A 25,354-nucleotide genomic window follows, 5' to 3' on the forward strand; every position below is an offset into this window, starting at 1 on the left:
TAAACACAGCCCACAGGAGGGCTTGAAGTTCCCTCATCGGCTCCTTCTAGTTGGGTGAGTGAGGGATTGCTATTGTCAGAGCCGGAGTACGGTGCTAATTATGATTAAGCTTTAATTGGAAGCAGTTTTTTTGTTGTTATGCTTAAGTGCAGGGTGCTGCGTGGTATTTACATAAATAGTGTCCTGTGGAGCTGCTTTTCCCTTCGCATGTGTCGGTTCAAAGCTCTTAACGTGAGGGTGTGAGGTGTTTGCTGTGTTTGGAAAGAAATCCGCTGTCGCGAGGGTTAATGATTAAGGCAGAAATAACGACAGGGCGAGGGGGAATGGATTTAAGCTGGAAGAGATTGAGATGAGATCTGAGGAGGAAATGTTTTCCTGTGCGGGGGGTGAGGCAGTGGCCCAGGGTGCCCAGAGAAGCTGTGGATGCCCCATCCCTGGAGGGGTTCAAGGCCAGGCTGGATGAGGCTTTGGGCAACCTGGGCTGGTGGGAGGTGTCCCTGCCCATGGCAGGGGGTGGCACTGGGTGGGCTTGAAGGTCATTTTAAAATATGTTCAGTTTAATGTTGGTGTTTGTTAGTGAACACTTACTTTCATGTAATTTTGCGCCATTAGTGTGATTTGTATTTTGGTTTGGGCCTTTCTGAGTGATTTCACAGTCAGTGGGGAGCTGACCTTAATAGCACTTCAGCCTTATAAAGTGGAGCACATGCTTGGTGCAAGCGTTGGAGTCAGGGTAACTGAAATACTTGGGAACGTGTGCAGGAGAAAATTACAAGTGAATTCAGGACAGGGCTTTGGTCGCTTACCATTAAAAATAGCTAATCATAGAGCATGTCTGATAGTTTTAATTGCTGTTATTTTATAATGAAAGACTAATTTCTCTTTGAAAACTAGGGCTCGGTATTGTTTCTTGGAGGCAATGAAGTGAAAAGCAGCGCTGTTGTGAAATACTCATCTGCCCCACCGCAAGCAGCGTTTGCCCGTCTTCAGGAGAAAACAGACTTGAAACTTCCACCTGCCAATTGGTTACGTGAAAGCGCTAAGCTGGGACCAGTAGGTACAACCATTCTTGGCAACAACAAAAAAAGTAAACCCTTTTCAAGGTAAATAACAACAGGCTCTATTTTTTGCTACACCTTTAAGAATAATTCTAACTGTGACTTGGACCCTATGTGATTTAAAGTATATTACTTTACCATAGCAACTAGCTATCGCTTTTTCTTAACCATTCTCCCTCTACTTTTTCATCCTTAGTTCTTGCCTGTGTGCTATAATCTTGTCTCCTTTGTAAACAATTAATGATGCTAGTAATGCTGTTGATTTTTTTTTTTTAAGTGCAGGTTGACACCTTACCTGAGACAGTCAAACTGACTTTGTGTTCTCTAGTTAGCTGTTGTTGGTTAGCCAAAATCAAACTAGACTGGTTCAGCCAGCCATTCTGCTTTTGATAACAGGTGCAAATGGAACAAATGTGGTTCCCCTTGAAAGTTACGAAGCCAATTTGTAGCTCTTCTGGATCTCTGGATCTATAGAAACTGGAACTGGCTAACTAATTGCAAAAAAAAAATTCATAGTTGTGTCAAGAGTGAACACAGCAGGTGGAATAAGGGGCAAAACCAAAAAAGCAGTGTTACCTCTCAGTATGGATGCTTGTTAAATGGTTGGATGAGTTGATTTCGGAGTGTTTATAAATAGGAGGCTTAAATCCTGTGCCAAGCAAGCTAATTCATGCTAAGTCAACTAGTTAGTGAAATTTAACAGTTTGTGGAGGGTCTGTGTTTATATCCTCATAACCTGTTTTAGGAGGTGTACCTTTCTGAGCAGGGTAACGTATTTCTCAGGGCTTTATGAATTTCTCCTATTTATTTTAGATATTTTGTTTGTTTATCAAATAGAGGCTGGCAGTTTAATCTCTCTGTCTCTAGTGTTGGTATTAAGTTGATAGTGAAAGTATAACTTCAGACAAGCAACATGTATTTGGTTGGGTTATAGTAATATCTGGTTTAATTTGAAAGAATGATCTGTACATTGAAATATTCTAATTTAATAGCTTGTAATTTAAAGAGGCCTTAATGAGGGTGGATGAAGATACAAGGATGTGTTTGTTAAAACATGTAGGCCAGTTTTTGAAAACATAAATAAGAGGTAAAATGAAATAACAGCCACTAAAATGAAAGAATTTAATGTGCTCAATGCAGTAAAGATAAACTCTTTGAAAAACTGTTCTCCTTTTTAGTGTTAAAAAAAATTAAAAATCAACTTCTCTAATTTCCTGTAGCTCTCTTAACAGACACTTTAAATGGTTCTTATTTTCTTGATTTCAGCAAAACTTAAAGTACATTTTCGAACATCTTGAAATTGGATCTGAGCACTTCCAGCGATATCTTTGGAAAAGTTGTAGAATGTCAAGATGATTTTGTTAATTAACTTTAGACCGTAACAAGTGGTAATGTTTAGCTAGATTCTTCTTTTGATGAAGAAAAAGCTTTCAAAGATTTAATAAACTTTGGAGAAAAATGCATCTCTATTTACTGTCACACTGCATATGTCTTAACTTGTAATATTTTCTAAATAGCTTTGGGATGGCGTATGACTTCATTGACTCGGTTGGAAATGATGTCGATGTTGTGTCTGATTCAGAGGTATGTATAAGTTCCATTATTCAAACTCTTTTTGTTGTATAAGACTTATTTTAAGATACTGTCACAGCTTGTGTCATCTTTGTTCCCTTTGAGGAAAAGTAAAGATACCCCGGTGAAACACAGATTGCCTAACTTTTGTGCTGTAATTTGTGGGAGTTGTGATCACTGAGTAAGAAATGTATGGATAAAACCATACTTCCCGTGATGATCCAAAGATAGATCATTTTTGAACGATGTGTGTGGTTTATACTGACTACTTGGTCTCTTTATCATTGTAATTCATGTTCTCTGACCTCAAGAAATGCAACTTCTTGTGGAATGGCCCTCCTAAAATCACTGGCACTATAAGGTTTTATTTGCCTGCCTGTGTCTCTCCGTTGTTCGTAGTTTCTTCTTGGCTTGCAATTTCTGAAGAATTATCTTACACTGTGGTATAGTAATGGAATATTGTCTCTGTCCTCTTTTCTCCTGCAAGAATATTAAAAAACTTCTGAAGATACCATACAGCAAGTCACATGTGAGCATGGCAGTACATCGCATTGGGCGGACACTTTTGTTGGATGAGCTAGATATTCAAGAACTCTTCATGAGATCATCTCAGGTTAGACATTTGTTTTTTAAGCATGTCATTTGGTCAGAATGCATTACTTCAAGAATAAGGTAGCTAGCAAGAAAGCATGCATGTATTGAAATTCCTGAGAACTATATGCAAGTACAGAAGGTGCTGTATTCTGCAGCAATCTGTCTACCCATGGACTGCGTCTGATATCCTATATTTATGGTATTGTAGGATTAAATTCCATGTCCCACATTCCTGTAATTACTTCAATATTGCTATACTATTCTATTAATTTTATTATTAGTCAGTAGTTGTTGTGGTGTAATCTCTTACCGTGTATCTGACTTTTCAGGAAGAATGTAACTTTTCTAGAAGATAGATTTTCAATAAATGACCAATTCAAGGCTTTAGCTGTGAAGTTATTTTCTGGTTTTGGGTATTGAGGTTTTTTTGCTGTTGTGGATGAGTATTCATAAGTTAATAAGGCGCTTGGTTTACTTTGTAGATTCTTCTTGACATTAATTGCATATTTATGATATTGCCTAGACAGGGGACTGGACATGGTTGAAAGAGTTTTATCAAAGGCTGATTGATCAGAAGTGGCAACGAAAAAAGAAGAGTAAAGAACATTGGTACCAGAAGGCTATACTTTCTAAATTTTTGTATTACAGGTAACCTTATGTCTGCATGAATCTTGAGTTCTGTACCACTTACTTTTGCCTGGTTTTTTGTCTTGAAGTAAATGTTAAAATTCCATTATGGTCCGTATTATTTACTGATTTATACTTATGCAGAGAAACTCGAGGGATGAAATCAGGAAATAATATGTAAATGTTTTTAATGGAAATTTAAGCATTTTAAGTGTTAAAGTATAAAATAAACAGGGTGACTTAGTTAACTGCATTACTTTTGAGAACTGGGCTTGAGGGAAGAACAACTTAAAATATGCAAGGTAGACTGTGACACCTGCTCTAATGTATTAGAGTTTGAGCAGCTTCTCAATACAGCAACCTTCTAGTGTATTAGCAAAGTCATTATTTGAGAATGGTGCAGTTCTAGGATGGATTCTGTTTGTATATTGTCAACTGAAATTTTTATGTTGCTTTGTCAGCATTAATGGTGATGGGGCTGCTCAGCCTGTTCCTTCCACTTCAAAACAGCACCAGGAGGGTCCTGTCTCAGGTGAGGGTGATGAAGCAGGACAGGCCTCCTGGCCAGCTCCTTTTGAAATGCCTTCTTCATTATCTGAAGATGCAGGTGCCTCTAACCAGGTTAGTGTATATAGTGTTCTAAATGACACCTTAGTTTTTGTAGAGACATATGTGTTGAAAGAGTTTCAGAGCTGCTGCTGCAGTACTCTTTGCTGAAAGAAATAAACAAAGGCATTCGAAGAACTTGTCGCTATGTGTGGTTTAGCTTATACCAGTGTTTCAGAGCTCCAAATTTCAGAAATTATTTTTTTTCTCTCACCGTAATAGTAAAGACATATTTATCTATGCATTTTTGAGAAACAAAACTTTTAGCTAGGAGTGTTCGTCAATGACTGACCTCAGCCATCCTGTGATTGTGTGACTTTACCTAAAAGTAGCAAAATCTGATATTAGGAAGCCTAAGGTTTTGGCCTTTCTTTTAAAATCTCTCATTAAAATAAATCTGTTGTGGCCCTGAGTTTGTACGTGAAGAGGAAAATTAAGATCTATCTATGAAAATGTTTGCAAAACAGTTAAGGAACTTTTACAAATATTTGCTATGAGACTACACAAGAGGAAGGAAGAGATGTTTATAGTAATTATGCAACAAACTGTGATCAGTATTGGGCCCTAATCCAGGGTTTCAGTCTCTGGCTAAGCTTGTTTATGAAAACTGTTAATTCCTGTGGTTTTTAATATTGGGCCCTAATCCAGGGTTTCAGTCTGTGGCTAGGCTTATTTATGAAAACTGTTAATTCCTGTGGTTTTTTGAGTAATACAAATAGGAATTGATTAGATTTTGAGAGATTGAAAGATCTGTTCTATTCAGTGTACGTTTATATAATAATGATGCTAAAGTTATGCTTGGACAGTGTTAGCGGCTGGTATGCCAGATGACTTGGTCAGCTAATTTACGAAGGCTCTGACCTACATTATCCATAAAATTGTAACTGTGTGCGTTGAGGTGTAGTAAGATTCTAAAGTGGAGAAATATTTCAGTACTCGAACGCTTTTAGAGAAAGGGCTACTTCTCTCTTCCACCTTCTTGAGGAACTATTGCCTAATACGGCAGACTGTTTATCTTCAGGAAGCTGTTGTGCGTTTGTACAGTGTCATTTTCTTTAATTTATAAATAAGACATCAGGATAGGGGGTTTACATTCTGGAGACTGATAATCTGGTGCCAACCCTAGAGTAATAAAATGTTTCTATAAAAACTTTCTGATTTCTTTCCAAAGCCTATGAGAATATAAAGTACAAAATTTTGGTATTAGCGATAGAAAAGAACCATTCTAGTCGCTGACTAGAGGCTTTTTGTGGTTTAATACATATTTATTTAAAGATATCAGAGGTAAAGGTTTTTCCCTTGTATGCTTTTGTTGTTGAGATTTTTATTTTATTTTTTTAATGGCCTAACTTTACCTCAGCAGCAGAATCACTCCTTATCCTTGTGCTTTTCACAGGGAAGTGTGCCTCTTGAACCCTCATATATAGTGGGGCATGTGGCCTCAGCCCCCAAAGAACAAAACCTGACTACTTTGTTCAATGACGGGGAAAACAGTCAGGTATGCTATGTGTGAAATTTGAGCTCAAACACTGAAACCCCCTATTTAAGAAAACATTTGAAAATTTGGTCTAAATTGGAACCAAAAATAAAACGAAGTCCCCTGTAGAAATAGCTTTTGTGGCATCTGTGATCTCAGTCTTTTAAGTTAATGTGAATGCGTAGCGTAATTCATTATGTGCTGTCTTTTATTTGCTGCTTTTGCTTCTTGCTTTCTCATGATTTTGCAGAATGTCTTAGAGAACATGTTCTATAACAGTGATTTATAGAGCTTTTTTTTGTTCTCTTAATGAAGGGACTTAAAAATGACTTTGTTCGTAATATCTTGTGGACCTTTGAAGATATCCACATGTTAGTAGGATCAAATATGCCTATATTTGGAGGTGGGAGATACCCTGCTGTGAGCTTGCGTCTCAGGTGAGTTTTGAAGTTAATGAGAGATAACATGCCAGCCTTGACTGACATGTTGCTTTGCTTCCTGCTTAGCTATCTGCATTTAGTTTGGTTGACTCTTAATTTTTACATGCCATTTAAAGAATAAAATTCATGCTTTAGATTTAAATGAGGATGGCATTGTAAAGTGCAGAAAACCAGAACCAGTCCCAATGCCATGCTGCTGCACTGGGACTTGAGATGCTCTGCTGATTTTTCTGGCTCTGTAACTAAATCCTTATTTGAAAGTACTGGTAGTTTGCAACCTTTCCTGACTTCACTGTGAATGCTGAGTGTCAAAACACTTTGTACATCTAGTCTTTGATTTCATTCGGTTGCTATTTTTATAAAAGAGAGCAGTAATATTTCTCCTACTGGGATCCTGAATTTCAGTAACTGCTAGTTGGGCGTAAGTACTTTGGCTCTGTAACTAAATCCTTATTTGAAAGTACTGGTAGTTTGCAACCTTTCCTGACTTCACTGTGAATGCTGAGTGTCAAAACACTTTGTACATCTAGTCTTTGATTTCATTCGGTTGCTATTTTTATAAAAGAGAGCAGTAATATTTCTCCTACTGGGATCCTGAATTTCAGTAACTGCTAGTTGGGCGTAAGTACTTAAAACTTGTGTGTTGCTATTTTTATAAAAGAGAGCAGTGATATTTCTCCTACTGGGATCCTGAATTCCAGTAACTGCTAGTTGGGCGTAAGTACTTAAAACTTGTGCCTATGGTAGTTGTCTTACTGTTCACTGATACTTTATGTTGATGACTTGATTGTCCTGCCGATGCGTAGACCAAGAATGAACAAAAAGTTGAAACTTGCTTTATGTATTTTTCATCTTTTTAAGACACATTTAAGTATTCACAGTACCTTGCTTTGCAAGCAATTTTGGAAGGTCTGGGAGAAGGGTTGTGCTATAATTAGTTACAGCTAATACTGCCATTCCTTTAGAACTTCTTAAGTACTTTTATCTTGGTAGTAGTGTGACATCTGAAGCTTGTTAAAGTTTAAGTGTGGGCAAAAATTCCAAATTCCTCAGGAAATGTGAGTGTATTCCATTGGATGCTACATCTGTCTTGTTTGATACAATTCCTTGTTTGCCTCTTTAAAATATAACAATTCATAAATGTTTTAGTAGCCATCACTCTCAGGTGACTTAAATCTAAATCCAATTAGTAAACATCCCTAATATTTCCTGAAGAGTAAATAAAGACTTAAATAACACTAGAAATACTTGTTTTTAGGGATAACAACAAGCCAATAAATGTGCTAACAGGAATTGACTATTGGTTGGACAACTTAATATGCAATGTACCAGAGCTTGTGATGTGCTTTCACGTTAATGGAATTGTTCAGGTAAGTCTGGCGCTTTGCATTATGCCTAGTTCCTCCATTCCTCAGTTTCTGAAATTGCTCTGGTTCTAACAGATCTCTAATGTTACTGTTCTGACAAAAAGGTTACAAAAATCCTTTACTGCAGAACAAGAAGCCTCTACACAGCTTGCAGCAGTCATCTAAAAACACTGTTCTCCTTTTTTTCCCTTCCGTGCATGTAAGGTTCCTACTTGCCCCAATGTACGAATGAAGGCAAAAATAAATGTAGCAGTGGAAATATATCACTTTCCTGCATCTTAAAATCTGTAGCGTTCCCTTGCAAAGATAGATGCATGCTTTTTAAACTTTTTGTGTTTACTATTTTACAATACACCCCAGGTACCAGCTGAATTTCTGCTGTACCTGGTAGCAGATAGTCACTTACTAGACTAAGTTTCACTGAAGTAATAGTTAGATGTTGCATCTTCACCCCAATTTTTTTTTAACCTTTTTCTCTCCATTTACCATGTTTGTCACAGAAGTGAATTATCTTTAAAGCTTTTATTGAATAGTGTAATCAAGATGTGCTTGCTTTTAAAGTAAATTGGAGAAATTAACTCAATTTACTATATCATAGCAGTAGCCTTTGTTTCTTTTAGCATTTGATAGAGACACTGATCTATAGGTTTTAGGGGAGTAGGTGGCAGAAAACCCTCCTAATCTTGAGTTTTAACATATATTCCTTGCAGAAATATGAAATGATCAAGACTGAAGATATTCCCAATTTGGAAAACTCAAATTTTTCTACCAAAGTGATAAAAGATATTGCTCAAAATATCTTATCTTTTCTGAAATCAAATTGCACCAAAGAAGGACATACTTATTGGTTATTTAAGGGTAAGTAGGTTCAGATCAATTTGAAAAGATTTGTGTTAATGTCATGTTGATTAATGAAAGGGTTTAACTTTCAGCGAGTGGGAGTGATATAGTAAAGCTCTATGACCTAACCACCCTTTGCGAAGAGACAGAAGACAAATACCAGAACCCTTTTACAATGCCAGTGGCAATTCTTCTGTACAAGTGAGTCTTTCTAATTTTTGTTTTCACACTTGATTCTTGGTCCAGTTGTATTTGTTACGAATACAGACCAAAAACTATAATGAAATGAAAATCTTTTACACATAAGCATGGTAAGCCTCAGTCTCACTAAATCAAAAGCAGACTTCCTCCTTTTTATAATTTCTTCATGTAAACTACACTCTTCCTGAGTAAGTTTTGTAGACTTATCATAAAGTTTCATAGATCTACATTTGCAGTAGTATTGTTTAAAGCGTTTTTGTTCTAGCACTGAGAAATTATCCAGGGATTTACTATTTTGTTTAACTTTCTTTTAGAGTTGCCTGCAATATGATGCTGAAGAAAAACCAGAACAGGAAACACTATGGCACTATCAGAACATTGCTCCTTAATTGTCTTAAGTTACTGGACAACGGCAGACACCCTCAAGTAAGAATTACGTGTTTTCTTGTAGCTTTGTGAAAATGCAATGGAAATGCTGTCATCGTGATACACCTAGTTATATTTTATGAGGTACATCCTTCTCCCTCTGCAAGGGAGATATTTTAAATTTGTTTATAAACTTAGAAATTGCTTAATGTTCAAAGAAACCCCAGATTTTATTTTTTTTTAATTAGTAGCCATCACTGACTTCCATTGCTGCATGAGTCTTCTGTCCTGCTCTGAAAAGGAACGTGTCATTACATTTGGTCTTTTACTCTCGTTCCCAATAGCCCTTTTGTGTTTAGAAGCTGCACAGACACAGAAGCAGATTTTAGCTAGACATCATAAAATGCGAACATAAGAAAAAACACTTTTACTCTGAAGGTGGCTGAATGTTGGGCCAGGTCAACCAGAGAGGTTATAGTGTCTCCATCCTTTGAGATACTCAAAGCCTGACTGGATGTGGTCCTCAGCAACCTACTTTGAGCGAGGAGGTTGGACTAGGCAGTCTTCAGAGGTCACTTCCAACCTCAATGGTTCTGTGATAGGTGAGAGAGTTGGAAAAAGATGCTCAAACTCTTGATCTCCTCATTAGACTGTTGTATCGGCCATCAGTACCGTGAGATGCTCTGTGCTTTCAGAAGCAGTAAGAACAGTAATGAAAATGTCTGAGATGGAGCTGTATTGACCTCCTTTATTCCAGATAACTTGATTCTGGTTGTTTTCTAAGAAAAACAGGAATCTAATTGCTCTGAAAAACAAGTAGTTGATGACTTGTTTTCAACTTAGGTATTACTGCTGCCACATGTGCTAGCTTCCTTTTTAGTTACAGAAGACAAAGGAGTGTGGTCCCCTCTCACTGGGATTTTGACTAAATCTATTCACCATCTCTTTCTTGAATTAAATTGAGAAATCTGTAGGTTCAGGATGGTATAAGGGAGTGTCAGTGTGTTTAACCGAAAAATTAAACCAGGATGCTGCAGGAGGCTTGGATGTTGATAGGGCAGGAGGTGTTTATGCAGGCTATGGTACATTAACATGGTACCAATAAGGTTTTTACTATTTTTAGGCAACACATCATAAATTTCAAAAAGAAATATCTATACTGAAACTGAAATCTAATCCAAAGTATAATTTACATGTAATTGGTCAAGATTTAAGCTGTTTTCAACTGAAAACTGATCCCAAAAATGTGATGTGAAAAATCTGAGTTAATAAAATGGATTGCAAGAGGAGACATGGCATATATTAACTGAATTAATAGGCATTTTGTGGATTCCTTCTGAAGTTGTGGAAAGCTCTCAAAATCCCGCTAGAAGATCTTGAAAAAAATTTTTTTTTGCTTGCATAAGATTCTTTTCTCATTTGCCTCTTGTGATCTACGAGCTTTTAGAACAGGTAATACTCATTCTTTACTAGTTTGTTTTTATTCTGATCAGGCCTGGATCCTTTTCCCTTTCCTACATGGAATTTTTAACTCTATAAGTAACATTTTAATAGAGCAGGAGAGAGTGCTTATTTGAGCTTAATTGAAGCACCGTGGTGGCCTCCTTTGCCTTCTCAGCAGTTGTGTATTGGTTCAGAAAACAGCCTGGTAGAATTTCTAATTTTCTGGGTATTTTTTTTTTTCTGAGACTTGACTTTTCTCTTAATGACAAAATTCCTCATGGTAGGAGCGAGAGAGCTGTCTCAGCAAGAGTTCAGTCTTCAAGAAGACTTGATGTAGAAAGAAAAGGGACCTTGTAAGGTGGGCGATTAAACCAAGTGTGGGCAAGCCTGATTGCAGGAGCTATATGCACATGTACAGATAGTCGACAACATACTGTCTCCAGTGATTTGTTTCTCAAATATTCTTAAAAATTCTGTGGTCACACAAACAGAATGACTGTATGTTTGTTCAGGCTATATTTACAGGTTATCAAACACCTGTTTGCATGTATTCCTTACTCCTTATTCTAAGACAAATTATATTGATGCTGCCTCTCAAAAGAAAAATTTAGCTTTAAAATAAATCAATTATTTTTTTTCTTTTATTTAAAAAGATTATTGCTTCAGCAAACTACATGTTATCAGAGCTTTTTCAGTTGGATGAACCTAAAAAAGAAGACAGTGCAGACTTCCCTATAAATGGAAATTCTGATGAAAGTTACAGTGAGGAAGAGGAAGAAATGCCAGACAGTGATGAAAATGGTTCTTACAGCAACAGTTCTGATCCACCAGATGACAATAAAGCAGTGGCTATAATCAAATCTGTTGGAGAGTTGTCAGTACCAGAAAAATACAAGTCTGTTCATCGAATACGTGTAAGTGAAGTTGTGGATTTTTTTTTTTTCAGGGTTTTCTTGAAAGATACAGTTCATGTAGCAAAGTTTGTTATTGAAATTCAGTTACAGGTTAGTTTTGCCTTCAGGTTAACTGAAGCATGAGGCAATGCAGAAAGAAACTTTTCAGGAGAAATCAAAATCATGTGGATTTTCCCCTACCATCTTTTACATGTCCTTTATGGCATGCTCTGCATAGCCGTATAGTGACAGGAAAGTTATTCCTGTCCTGGCAACAGAGAGAATGTTGCCAACTGTGGCCATGGGTAAGAGCTTTAGATGACCACAAGTTTGTGTGGATACCTAGATTATCTTAATTTTTTTTTTTTTTGGAGCAATATTAATATTGTGGTGGGGTTTTTTTCTGGGAGTATCAGCTACTTCATAACCAAAACAAAAAAAATTTGTAACTCTTATTGCTATCTTTAATTTCTAACACCTCAAGGTCCATCAGCTGAAAATACAGTGACACAGGTGCAGAAGCACTCAATTTCCCCTTTCTTCTCCCCTTCTACTGTACCCTAGAAGAAAACAGTGTCAAGTTCATGTGTGCCATTAACAGGTTTTCTTAATGCTATCTCTTATTTGTGTTTTCTAGCCAGTGATTTTAATGTTTCATATGTTGAATGTTTATTCTCCTCTTATTCCTTCCCTGCTGCCCCCTCCATGAAGCCTAGCTGTGCATTTCCCGTCTGCCATGGCACTGAGGAGCGCTGCAGGCTAGTGCTCAACTATGTCCTGGAGGTAAGTTTACCATCAGCTTTCTAATGATGTTTCACCTTGTACCCAATTCTTGATGTATTCTGTATTCATTGAATATTGCTTTCAAGGTGAATTAAATTATTTCTTCTTGCAGGGCTTGAAGTCTGTTGACAGCAGTGTTAAAAAAGAGGGTGACCTTCCTGCAGCCAACCCCAGCACACCAATCCCATTGAAATATGAAGATGAATCCACCAGTGGTGGTCCTGAGTGTCTGGAAAACCAGATGGCGTTATTTTTAGACAAAAGTAAGTTGCATTGTTGTGCAAATAAGACCTTTCCAGTGCCAACACCAACTGCTGCTACTTTATTTTGGTTGTCAAAACAGTGTACTTATAAGTCACTAATTACACTTTTGCCTAAGCAAAAGTAGTGTACTGAAAATCGGAGAACAGTCTGTTCCTTTTTAAATATGAAAAAAATAGCTCCTATGGGATATTTTGCATCAAAGCATCTTTTATCAGTAAACACCTAATGTTATTCGTTCTTATTTAGATGTGGCTTGCAGATGACTTCCATAATGGCTTAGTATTTTGGGAGTTGGTACTTTTGATGTGTGGAGCACCATAAATTGTGTGGATTGTTTTTAAAGCAGTCTTCATTCTTTCTTTGACTTGGAATTCTTTGTGAAAAAACTCCTCACTTCTGGCATTTTTTCTCCTACATTATTCTTGCTGCTGGACTGCATATACAGTGTTGACTGGGATTTTGGTATCTTTCTTGTACCTCTACAATTGTGGAAGGAAGCAGGAAATAAAGATGTTTTGTTTGCTTAAAATACTCAAACTCCAGAAATTTCAGACTATAGTCTGGCTCTTATTTTTCTCTGGAGTGCCACAACAGAGTATAGGAAAGACTCTTCTGAAAACAGTCAAGTTCTCTGCAGGGTGAGAAGCCCTATAAGCATAACTCAGAAAGAAATTTGAGTCTTGCATATTTTCACAATTCTTCATACTTAAATTGTGTTGAGCTTGCGTCAATTCTGCGCAGTGCTGTTAATATGGACTGTGAGACTAATTTCTAGCAGGATCTATGAAGACATTTCACCTCTGTCAGCTCAGCAAGAGCAGTGTGCTGATTTCTGCTCTCCCGTAGCCAGGCTCTGTCTTCTGCCTTCACAGTTTGGAACTGATGACACATTGCAGCTGCTTGCCAACTGGCAAGGCAAATATCCACATCTTAACTTTTCCTGCTTAGAAACAAGTGTTTCCTGGGGGATGTGGGAGATAAATATTGCACAGATCAGAAAATAAAATATTTTAGTTGATTAGTTGATTTCTGGAACTCTTCTTCCATGAAGTAGCAATGATGCTACTTGTTCAGGTAATAAGGATTGAATTCAACCTAGAGAAAAATAATTCAAACATGAGGGAGAAACTGACTCCTTTGTAGGTACACCTGTAAGCAGGAGACTAATTTCTGTGCCTAGATATTGTCAGGACAAAATTCTGTCCTTCCACCTGTAAGCAGGAGACTTATTTCTGTGCGTAGATATTGTCAGGACAAAATTCTGTCCTTTTTTATGCCTAAAGCCAGTGACTTATTGTTTCTGGTTCCGTAACCACTGCAGCATTGAAGAAGGACCTTCATAATCTTATGCTGAGGATGTCTTGAAACCAGCAGACATTGGTTTTCCTTGTGGGGAGGACCAGGTTATCCAGTTCCTTCTGTGCTGGAGGCTAAATCCACAAATGGAGGCTTTCTCACTTTGAGACTGTTTCTACAGAAACAGCATATATTGTAAGGATTTGGTAGAGAACATGACAAATTATGCCTGGGACTTTTCTGTTCTTTTCTACTGCTACGTAATGGGATAGTCTTGACCACTGCACCCGTATTTTGGAAGCTGTTTAAAGCATGAGAGGTTAGCTGCTCTGTCACTGCACTCACTGTATTTGGCCATCCAACTACCAGGTGGAGTACGTGGGAAAGTTCCAAGTATTGGGTCCGTTTTGCAGATGAAAAATGCTAGTGGCAGGCAAGCTGGCATAACTGTACTTGGGCAGAGCTGTAATAAGGCAATTTACAACCTCTCGGTGTCCTGATGAAGTTGTGGCCAACCCCTGGCATATGTTGTGGAAATGAGATTTACTGATGAGGTTCTGTTTGTGTTACAGTGGGCTCATTTCAGAAGGGGAAGCATTCCAGTCAGTCAGGAATGATTCCTGGATCGTGGCAATACAAAATGAAACTCCAGCTCATTCTGAAATCATCGAAGGCTTATTACGTCCTATCCGATGCTGCTATGATTCTACAGAAATACGGGAGAGCATTGCGATACATCAAGCTGGCTTTACAGTGCCACGGTAAGTTGACAGGATGTATTTGTCATCTGTGCCATTGTCTGTATATACCTTTCATGACATCAAATACTTCTCTTGGGTGTGATTTATCCTAGTGGCATGCAGTGACAAGTCTGACAACTGTGTGTTTAGTTAAACTAAGTGGCTACCTCATTATTCAGGAGCGAAGCCTGTAGTAAGAATAACTCCTGTCTCTGGTGGAAAGGTGCTCCCATTTTGAGTGCAGATTTGGAGCTTCAGAGCATTTAGAAGTTGGGAGAGTTGGTCTGCTGCTTGACCAAGATAGCGTTCTGTGGTCGAAGCGCTATCACTGCGAGCGGATGGTTTTTCCCTGGAAATGCCCATTTCATTTAAATATATTCCTGACTCTCAGAAATACCAAACTTTTTCATCAGCTGAATTGGATACTCCTCTAAAATGGAATATATCCTCAAGTATTACTGAGGAAAATGAAGGAAGTAAAATGAGGCTGTTTAGTGTATTACTACAATAATAACTGATCAGAAAATGCCATTAGCTTAGTACTGCAGTACTGCTATTTCGCTTCCATATTTGTAGGGTTTGGGGCAGGAGGAGGCTGATAAAGCAAGAACACTTGATCTTAACACAGAGCATCAATATGCTTATCAATACCTCAAAACATTCTTTAGCTTTCAGTCTTTTAAAGACTTGAGAATGAATTTAAACTGTACCTTTTGGAAATGAATTTTTCAGGCTATATCTCAGTTGAGTTAATCTGTAGAAAGTCAGTTTTCCTTTAGTCAAATCTGAGATTAGCATCTGTAATTACCAGATTCACTCTTCATCTTGGACAACATAGTTCTTTTTTGAAACTGTCAGCTGTGTAGAGCAACTGACTTTAAAACAGGTTGATTGTTCTTAGAAGAACATGTGTTGTCTGCATACAGAGAGTGTGACAGGTACCATAAAAAACAATTATATTGTCAGTCTGTGTCAAACCTTTTGATGTTTAATTCTTTTCTTTCCATGTGATTTTTTTTCTCTTAATAGACACCTACTGTTGTCTCTGCGCCAGCATGCATCCAGAAGTATTAGTATTCCTTTGTCAGTGTTTAACCCTTGTCAGTCTCTGTCAAACATTTTGATGTTTAATTCTTTTCTTTCCCCCTCTCACATCCATGTGATTTTTTTTCTCTTAATAGACACCTACTGTTGTCTCTGCGCCAGCATGCATCCGGAAGTATTAGTATTCCTTTGTCAGTGTTTAACCCTTTGTGGAGATATCCAATTAATGCTTGCTCAAAATGCAAACAACAGAGCAGCATATCTTGAAGAATATAATTACCAGACAAAAGAAGATCAGGAAATATTACACAGTCTTCATAGAGAATCCAGGTGCCAAGGTATGATACTGATACCACGTAACTGCAATAATTCAGTTATGTGACAGGTAGAAGTAATTTCATTGTGCTTCCTCAAAACCACACACCAGTATCGTTTCTGGAGGAGGGTTAATTACGCTTTAGTTCTGTTTTCTTCGGAGGAAGATTACTGTGCCTGTCGTATGTAAGGAGGTTGTCAAGATTATTGTACGACATGCCTGAAGCTGTAAAATAACTAAAGACAGTGATTGCTTAACGAATAGGTAAATTGTGCTTATCTGTAGAAATTGTGGGATCGTTCTGACATGGGTCTTATACTTAGTCTAGAGGAGAATGCCCAAAATGACAACCATTACAGATTTGTTTGGAAATAACTGACATGCAGGCTTTGTTGTTTGTTTTTGTTTTTTTTTTTCCTAGTGTTTGCCTGGGCTACAGACTTGTCTACAGACTTGGAATGCCAACTTTCTGTCAGCTGTAAATGTTACGAAGCAGCTTATGAAATTTTACTTTTCAGTAATTTAAAAAACCAAAATCCAGAGCAGCGTATCCAAGTACTAAAGAGGATGGGTAATATCAGGAACGAGATTGGAGTGTTTTACATGAACCAGGCTGCTGCAGTGCAGACTGAGAGAGTGGGCAAGTATTCTTTTTTTTCTCACTTCTTCACTATTTCATGGAGCTACAACAATGTTCATATTCACTAATAGTGTGAGAAATCTTGAATATTTTTAATTATAAAGAAGACATTTAAAGAACTCCGTAGTAAATACTTTTCTGTAATTGATGTTATGTAACTTTAATGTCCATCGTAAATATTTGTCCACAATAGATTACTGTGGCTTGTACACTGTACGTAATTGAGCCTAAACTGAATAATGGAATCTATAGCTTTGGAGAAATTAATTTAAGTGTGTAGAATGCCCGCAAAAAACATCATGGAAACTTTAGACCAACTCTGTTATATGAGAGAGGGCATACTGCATTGTTTTAGCCCAGAATGAACAAGCATAAGGTTAATTTAGACATAAGAATAGTTCCAGTGAAGCTCAGTCTATGAATTTTGGGGTAAGTAAATCCTTGGAAGCTTTGCTTGTGGTTTAATTTTGGTGGGTTTCCTTTGAGGAAATAGAGGTTGCCTAAGGTTCCTTGCAGGGTAAGGTGTTTGGTGGAGTGCTTGAAAGCAAATCTAATAATGTCTACAAGTAAGAGTTCTATAAACTAGAGCAATTTAGATGCTGGTGGTTCTGTGTAAGCAGCTCCAGTCTCACAAATACTGTCTGGTTTCTGTGGCCTTTGTCCAAGTAATGTTTGAAGGATTGCGTTGGATTTTAAATTTTGTAATTTTTCATCATCTCTGTGTTTTTGCAGAACTGCTATTTAGCTGAAGTCAAAGCTCAAATACTGAATTTCACTTGTTTGTAAAAGTCACTTTTTACTTGTTTCATACTGTACATTGATAGAAGTAACTGGAATACCCTGAGTATTACTGTGAAAAAAAAGAAAATGTATCTGTTTTATCCTGTTAATTTTCCATGGTTTTCATATGTCATGTTACCACAATGCTTTTGAAAGTATAGTATGTGTAACAGTGCACTTTATGTATTAAGATTTTCATATGTTTGAGGTTTTCTGAAGAGTATTTTCCATGAATTGGGTCTTCAGAATTGTTTTACCACCCTAAAACTCTAAAAGGTCATTTAGGAGAAAACGTAATGGAAATGTTTGTTCAGTATCTTTCAAGAACTTGAATGAAATGGTAAGCCTTGTGTCTTAACCCTAGTGAGTAAAAATGTATCGACAACAGAGCAGCAACTCTGGAAGAAGAGCTTCTCTTGCTTTGAAGAAGGAATTCAGAATTTTGAGTCAATCGATGATGCAACCAATGCAGCCCTTCTGCTCTGCAACACGGGAAGACTGATGCGGATTTGTGCTCAAGCACACTGTGCAACCGAAGGTGACTTCAAAAGAGAGTTTTCCCCAGAAGAGGCCCTTTATTATAACAAGGTAACATCATACAATTTTTAGAATGGCCCATACCCTAATATGCCTTTTACCATAGAATATTTCTAAATATCTTTGTAAATATCTCTAAGTCTTGAGATAATAACCTCTCCTGCTTTCATATTATCCTAATCCTCACTGTACAGGCTTCAGCATTGTTGCCGAGGTTTGATTGCATTGCTCTGACATATGAAGTGCTGTGACATTCAGATCCTGATGTTTAACAGGTGCCGATACCACACACAAGGGAGCTAGAGATGCATGTTTGGGATTAAAATGATGGCCAAAATGGGTGTAAGGAAAGTACTGAAGAAGGCTCGGACATTTGGAATGCTTTCTTCAAAATGGGGAAAGGGAAATTAATTTCTAGTTGCTATGAACTTCAAAAGTAACCATGTACGTGTATTGTTTTATAATCTGTAGGCTATTGACTACTATCTGAAGGCGTTAAGATCACTAGGTAAGAGAGACATGCATCCAGCTGTTTGGGATTCTGTCAACTGGGAGCTGTCTACTACGTATTTCACTATGGCAACGCTACAGCAGGATTATGCTCCGCTCTCTCGAAAGGCTCAGGAACAGGTAATGACAGCATTTGTGACAACATCTGGTAAAATAAGCTATTGTCATCCTGAAATACTACACGGTGAGCAAAACTGATATTGGAATAACTTGTAAACCTTTATTAGATTGAAGAACTTCTGTGAAGTAGTTCTTGCAAACCATAAAGTGTCTAGTCACTTGGATTTTTAAGGTTTTGCTTAATGAAGCAGAGATTTAACCCTTACACTTGCACATAGTGATGTTCTAGTTTCAAAGTAATCACACTGCATCTTTTTGTTTTACCCTGAAGATAGAGAAGGAAGTTAGTGAAGCCATGATGAAGTCCTTGAAATACTGTGATGTTGATACAGTGTCTGCACGACAGCCTCTCTGCCAGTACCGGGCTGCAACCATCCACCACAGGCTTGCTTCAATGTACCACAGCTGCCTGAGAAACCAGGTATTGGTACAAACTGGTTTGGTTTTCTGTGTACGTCCCATGTTTAATGTGTCCAAGGTGTATGGAGATGGATATTTATCCTCCTACCTGTATTGGGATATATATTTATTTAAATGATTGAACCAAAGAAATGTGAGGTGGTTTATTTGCAAATCATTCTGAAACACAGTGTTACTTTTAAGAGCACGCTGTCCTTTATTGAATGTACTGAGCTTCATGCCTCATTCTGTTTGAAGTAGTTCCATGTTCTCAGAACAGAACCCATTGACAATAAATATTTCCTTTGGTTTGGTTTTGCTTCCAAGCCACTCTTCTGATATTTAAGCAGACTGCCTTCTGCTAGAGCACTAGCATATGATTTATTAAAGCCTTAGTGTAGACTTGCATGTTGCTTTCTGATTTTTTTTCCCCAAAAAATTATTATTCTTTATGGTTAACATAGTTCTATTTGATGTGAATTTGTTAGCATTAGCTATGAAATTACAGTAGCGTCAAAGATGGCAAGCTGGTGATGTAGTCGAAAACTATGCGGAAGTTTAGATGAACCATTCTGAAATCAGCTGGGGAATGATTGTTGGTTACCTCATGAACATATAAACTGTCTGGGATTTACTATGTACCCTACTCTGAGTGCAGGTTGGTGATGAACATTTGAGGAAACAACACCGAGTACTTGCTGATCTTCACTATAGTAAAGCAGTACGGCTCTTCCAGCTCTTGAAGGATGCACCCTGTGAGTTCCTGCGTGTGCAGCTGGAAAGAGTAGCATTTGCAGAATTCCAGATGGCGAGTAAGTCTAGTTCTGTCTTACTTCAACAGCTTTCCAAACTACCTTTACCTATTTAATTTCATTTTTAGATAACTTTGTATATGAGAGCAGGAGTAATCTGCTTCTCAGAAGAGAATTTTCTCCAAGGGAGAAGAGACATTTTTATCTTAGTGGTTTTCAGTTCACTAGGACAGTATGAGAACTCTTGAAATCTTTGGATGGAAGAAAAAGTACAAGCCGTAACATAAGCCATTTGCATCCTTGTTTTTCACTTTTTTTTTAGGTCAGAACAGCAGTGCTGGGAAATTAAAGACTTTGTTTGGGGCCCTAGATATAATGGTGAAAACCAAGGGTGCGTTCCAGCTCATCAGAAAGGAGCTTGTGGCAGAAAGTGAGCAGGTAAACAGAAAGGAAGTGGTGTGATTACCTGCTCCCTTGTATCTCTTGCATACACGTAAAACTGGTCATTTGGCAATTAAGATATTTCTTGGTTACTTTTCAGCAGAGCTAGTCGCTTAAATAGCGTGGACAGAGTTTGAACCTATTGCAGTTCACTTCTGGCCTTTGAGTGGAAGTGGATAAATAAAATTGCTCTAGAACAAAACTTCCACCAGGAGATGGATTAAACCACGTTTGTATCCAGACGTATATTGACTGACTGTCTGAGTGCATGGAGTTCTGTGCAACTCTGTTATCCCTTAAAAGTTGTCTTAAAGAGCTTAAGAATGTATGTACAATATAAATGGGAATTCTTTCTATGTAAATATTGAAATATTAAAATGTGGAAGGGTATCTGGAGCTGCTGTTAATAGGTCCTTGATGCCTAAATAAATAATTATTTGAAATATATGCTGACGTGTGTTTATCCACTTTGAGAAACAGATTGAGTAGTCAAGTGTTTTATAACTAAAAATTACTGTATTTATGTATATATAGCACAGGTAGTTGGCATAACTTCTGTACGGTGTGGCTGTGAGCTCATGACTGAAGGTGTCACGGCAGTGGAGATGTTGGTACCACGCCTGGAAAGAGGGTGGTTGTCTGATTTGTGTTGAAATGGTGGAGTTCAGTGACGTGGTTTTTGTTTTTTCTCTTGCAGATAAGCAAGGATGAAAGTAGTGCTGAGAGTATGTCACCTACGGATTCTTCTACCGGCCTTAACAAAGAGGAAGTATTGAAACTGCTGAGTATTTTTGAGTCCAGAATGTCATTTCTTCTCCTCCAATCCATTAAATTGTTAACTTCAACCAAAAAAAAAATTGGGTAAGTTGAACCTTGATATGCACGTGTAGATGTGATTCTCCTCCATAAATCTATACAAACTGCATACTCATAAGCATGCGAGAAAGTGGGATATTTATTCTTTTATGGAAGTGACTCTGTGTGGAGAAGGAGCCGAGATACGCCTTGATCGGCTAAATCTTGAACATTTTCTGTGAATTTTTTTTTTTTGTGTATAATTGGGGGAATTACCAAGAAACATCTTTACTGCGTGTGTCTGGGCAGCTTTTTTCTCTCCTCTTTCCTGCTAGCAGTCCAGCACTGAGAGAGGACAAAAAAGTCAGACTTGAATGGCTGTATTCAAATAGGAGAATAATAGTTTGTAATCCTAGTCTGGAATGCTCAGTGCAGTTACGAGTCACTGACATTTGTCATGCTGTGTGATATCTAGCTTATCCTTAGAGGATATAAATCTTACGTCCTTCATAGGTATAAGTTCATACACAAAGCAGTTTTACTTGTACTGCTGTAATTTTGCTGGCATATGTCTCAGGTTTTGGGGTTTTTTTTAACCAAACTGTTTGTTCAGGGAATATGGTGTCCTTTATCCTAACGGACACTGGTGTCATCTGTCACAGCACTTGAAAGTGAGTGGGGGAGAAACCACTGTGTACTGCTGATCTTCTGATCTATCTTGATGATAAAATATATCAGTGACAGCACATTCAGCAAGCAAAATGCTACAGAATAAATGCAGGCACATCAGTAATGCTGGAAGCAGGGAGGGACGTATATAGGGAAGATACCAGCATTAAAGAATTTTCTAATGCTTAAGGGAGCGCAGTGAAAAAATAATCTTCTGTCTTGCTGCTGGGATTTGGAACAAACGTGGCTTCTCCTTCTGGTGCAGACCTTGAGGTGGTGTTGGGATTAGGAGTGGCAGTGTCCCTACAGCACTCTTGCTTCTCTTGGTTAGATTTGAATGTGTGTGGTGTTTGCTTTTGGGATGCAGACAGTATCTTTTATTCCCTCAGCGGCAAATGTGTTTGACTGCAGAAGCTATTGCTGTTTCAAATATTATACAAAATTAATTTATGAAAATGCAGAGTATTCTTTTATTGTTGGAAGTTGCCTTAATAGTTTTTCAGATTGAAGCACCGCACAGTAAATCGTCTGCTGATAGCAGGAGACTGGTAAACAGAAAAACAGGAGACAAGAAGAAAGCTGGTGAGCTTTCTTAGCAGTGGTTTAGGTGCACTGTTTGGTGCTTTCGCTTTTTAAAAAAGAGCTTCCACAAGGTGGCAATCTGAATATGTGCAATGCAGAGGATTAAAGTTTAATTTGTGTGTAAGCAAGTGGATGTCCCAAGTAATGGAGTAAATTGTTGCAGTTGTGTTAGCTCATAGTACGGGTCAGTGGTGTAAAACAAAAAGCCCTTTGTCTTGTGGGGTATTTCACAATTTACTTTCTCATCACTTGCCTCTCAAGTGGGGTTTTGTCCTGCAGATTCCATATAGGGAACATGTTATAGTTTTAATTTGAATACTATGAGATGAGAATGTTGCCATAACACGTTAAACTTTTTAAACAACGGTGGATTAAGGCTAAGGTTAAAGCTACCTTTAGTTCAACCTTTCTGGTACCTTGGGTAAGTCTTGGGTACGTTTCCTCTGTTCAGCTCTGCAGAAGATGCTGTCTGCCTTCTGCTTTAATACCAGGCTGAAAAGGGAGGGAGTTGGAGCTCACAAGCACTATTTCAGGCTCTCAGACGCACTTTGGCAGAGAACAGGAGAACGTGGTAAAATTAATTTGATAGTGAAACTTGCAGACCAGCAATAAAACTGGATGAAATCAGAGTTTTACCTCCTAGAAGTTCAGTGCATAAGCGTGAGTGAACTTGGCTCTGTCAAGTGGAGGAAAAGTAATTGAAAGTAATACTTCGTTCTGGGAATTGTAACTTATCCTGGAAATACTTTGCATTTCGGTGGCTTTTTATTGACTACCTGTTCCGGTTAATAAATAAAACTGTCCGATTTCTGCCAAGCGTTATGAATTTAATCCACTTCACCATTTTTTGGTAATTCCCCAAGCATTTGCAATTAAACTGACTGCTGTTTGCACATATACGTGCTTAATTTTTATTTATAATATCAATGACAGCATTTTTTATTTTTAATTTTTCTAGTTTGGTTCTAGCCTTGGACACGAAATGTAACAGAGGAGGGGTGGCAGTGCTGAAGCAGAATGCCAGCACGTGTGTGATAAGAGGAGAAGCTCTTTTGTGTCGAGGTTTTGAGCATGGAAAAGTCTCTGTCATAGGGAAAAAGTCGAGATGTGTGGAATTGAGAGAATGAGGGCAGGTCATGGGCTTCAGACTCAACTGGGAAATGCTGGCCATGGTGGTTTGGAGGGGAGAGCCGATGGCAGGCAATGGCCAGGAGCCATCAGCCCACATCTCCTGAGCGGTCAGGCCTCTGTCTGCATCTCGCATGATCTGCTTAGACACTTAGACTCAAGTAGAGAATTTTGGCATGAAGACCTGGATTTGGAGGGTTTACGGTGTGATTTGGGATTATGAGTTAATAAAATGGTCAAACTGGAGCCGAATAAAAATTGGAACGGCTTATCCCTCCTGCAGTGTAAACAGAGGCTCTGCCCGCAGTGCTGTGAAACGGTAGGAAAACAGGGACTCGAATCAAACCACCAGCCATGTGATTTCACAGAAATCGTCACCAGTGTTGTTATTTAATCATTATTTTGCTAATCTGCAGGATAAAATATTGTGGTCAATAAGGTTGTATTATCTGTTTTCTCTTTTTTAGAGGCATTAACGAAGAAGAAGTCGTTCTTAAAACAAACAAGCAAGTTTACTCCCTGCTGTTGCGTGCAACTGCTAACAAAAGCGTGACTCTGCTAGAACGAGTAGAGGTAATCCTAAATTTACTGGAGCAGCTGACTCAGAACAGCGATGCTACTAACGGTGGAATTCAGTGACCGAAACGCCGCAGACCAGCAGAAACAGTGCCTTGCTCCGCGTGGGATCAGTGTGTTTTTTTCCCATGGGATATTAGTATTTATTGAAGGTGATATCATCACCTGCGTTGTTACATTGTACATCTGGGAAAGAATAGGAATTCCTTTTTCTCAGGGTTCGGTTACTGGCGTTTCTTTGTTTGAAAGAGTTCTGGAGATAACTCCACCATTTTTCATGTTGGAGAAATGAAGGATTTTTCTCTTCCAGGTAATGGCCTTTGCAGTGATATAATGTTTTGCATAAAAATGTAATCGCACAGGTTTGATATTTAATGAAATGTACTTTGTAAGCAAGGCTTTAGTGGAACACTCTAACCAGTAACGCGAACTCCACTTGCACAGGGACACTTCTGTTGAATACAGAACGCACTACGTTGATGACACTCCCCTGCACAAAACTCTGTGCCTTTCTAGCTTCGATGCGAGACTCTCACAAATACTGGCCCGCACTGGGATTTCATTTGCCCGAGAAGGTGAATGGTTTTATTTGTGTTTGAATTGATTTAGTGTTATCTTTTTCAGACTTGAAACTGTGAATAAATGAGAGGATATTTTTAAATAAAAATTTATTTATTAAATATAAACTCACAAATCGATCTCCCTTGTTTTTATTCATGATGACCCTCAGCAGAGAAGCAAACTGCTCAACAGAACTGAAACTATCTGAAAGGCAGTGGGGGCTGGAAAAAATCTCAAACATAAGGCCTAACACATGAGCACAGTCGTAATCCTCAGCATGTGAGGACTCTGGGTTTTGGAAATATGTATTATTTAAATGTAAGATTTTCAAAAATAGCTGATGTCTTAGTGTTTTTCTATAAATAAAGGTGGTTCATTATTGTATAATGAAAGTATAAACTACACTCTTTAAAGGGAGCAACAGTTTCTACTGTATGTAATTTTTTAATCTCTATACTTAGACACAAGCAGTAAATTAACTTTTTCAGCTGCTTGCTCTGAGGTGGTGATTCTTAATGGTGAGAGACAGAGAACAACGCGTTTTCTATGGTGTGTGCTTTCACCCAGAAAACCCCAGTTCACAGAAATCTCTATCCTGACAATTTAAATGTACTTTTACCAGTGTATCCTCAGATCTGTCTTCAGGAGAAACCCGATGCAGTGTCAGGCTAGAGCGCAGCCTCTGGTCCTCCAGGGCTTGCAACAGGTGCCTGAAGGGGCTGTTCAGGAGAGGCTTTGCCTGCCCGAGTGCATTTTAGCAGCACTGCACTGCGGGGATCTGTGCTGAAAGGGGAAGGTGTGGGATGGGGTGGAGGAGCAGTAGGCAGCAGGGTTGTGTAACCTCTTCTCCCTTCCTTGTAAAATACTCCTTGCATTTTGTTACAGTACTTCACAGGGCTGCAATCTGCTGAGTTACTAATAAGTGTCTTAGGCCCTC

At 38.2% G+C, this 25,354-nt stretch overlaps 1 protein-coding gene across 1 annotated transcript; it reads left to right on the forward strand.

The window, feature by feature from the left end:
* Positions 1–900: 900 nt before the first annotated feature.
* EDRF1 (erythroid differentiation regulatory factor 1) lies at positions 901–23,949 on the forward strand. The gene is made up of 24 exons (XM_010074243.1): positions 901–1,103; positions 2,576–2,642; positions 3,118–3,243; positions 3,748–3,872; positions 4,313–4,472; positions 5,854–5,955; positions 6,250–6,371; positions 7,633–7,744; positions 8,452–8,599; positions 8,674–8,782; positions 9,097–9,208; positions 11,245–11,505; positions 12,196–12,267; positions 12,380–12,530; positions 14,400–14,588; positions 15,749–15,949; positions 16,349–16,567; positions 17,712–17,935; positions 18,356–18,514; positions 18,786–18,935; positions 19,572–19,725; positions 19,988–20,103; positions 20,804–20,967; positions 23,748–23,949. Exons 2-24 carry the CDS (start codon positions 2,583–2,585, stop codon positions 23,917–23,919), a joined length of 3,408 nt encoding a protein of 1,135 aa, XP_010072545.1. The 5' UTR covers positions 901–1,103; positions 2,576–2,582; the 3' UTR covers positions 23,920–23,949.
* The last annotated feature ends 1,405 nt before the right edge of the window (positions 23,950–25,354 follow it).

The sequence above is a fragment of the Pterocles gutturalis genome, unplaced genomic scaffold, assembly GCF_000699245.1.
Source record: "Pterocles gutturalis isolate BGI_N339 unplaced genomic scaffold, ASM69924v1 scaffold12202, whole genome shotgun sequence".
NCBI classification, from domain to species: domain Eukaryota; kingdom Metazoa; phylum Chordata; class Aves; order Pterocliformes; family Pteroclidae; genus Pterocles; species Pterocles gutturalis.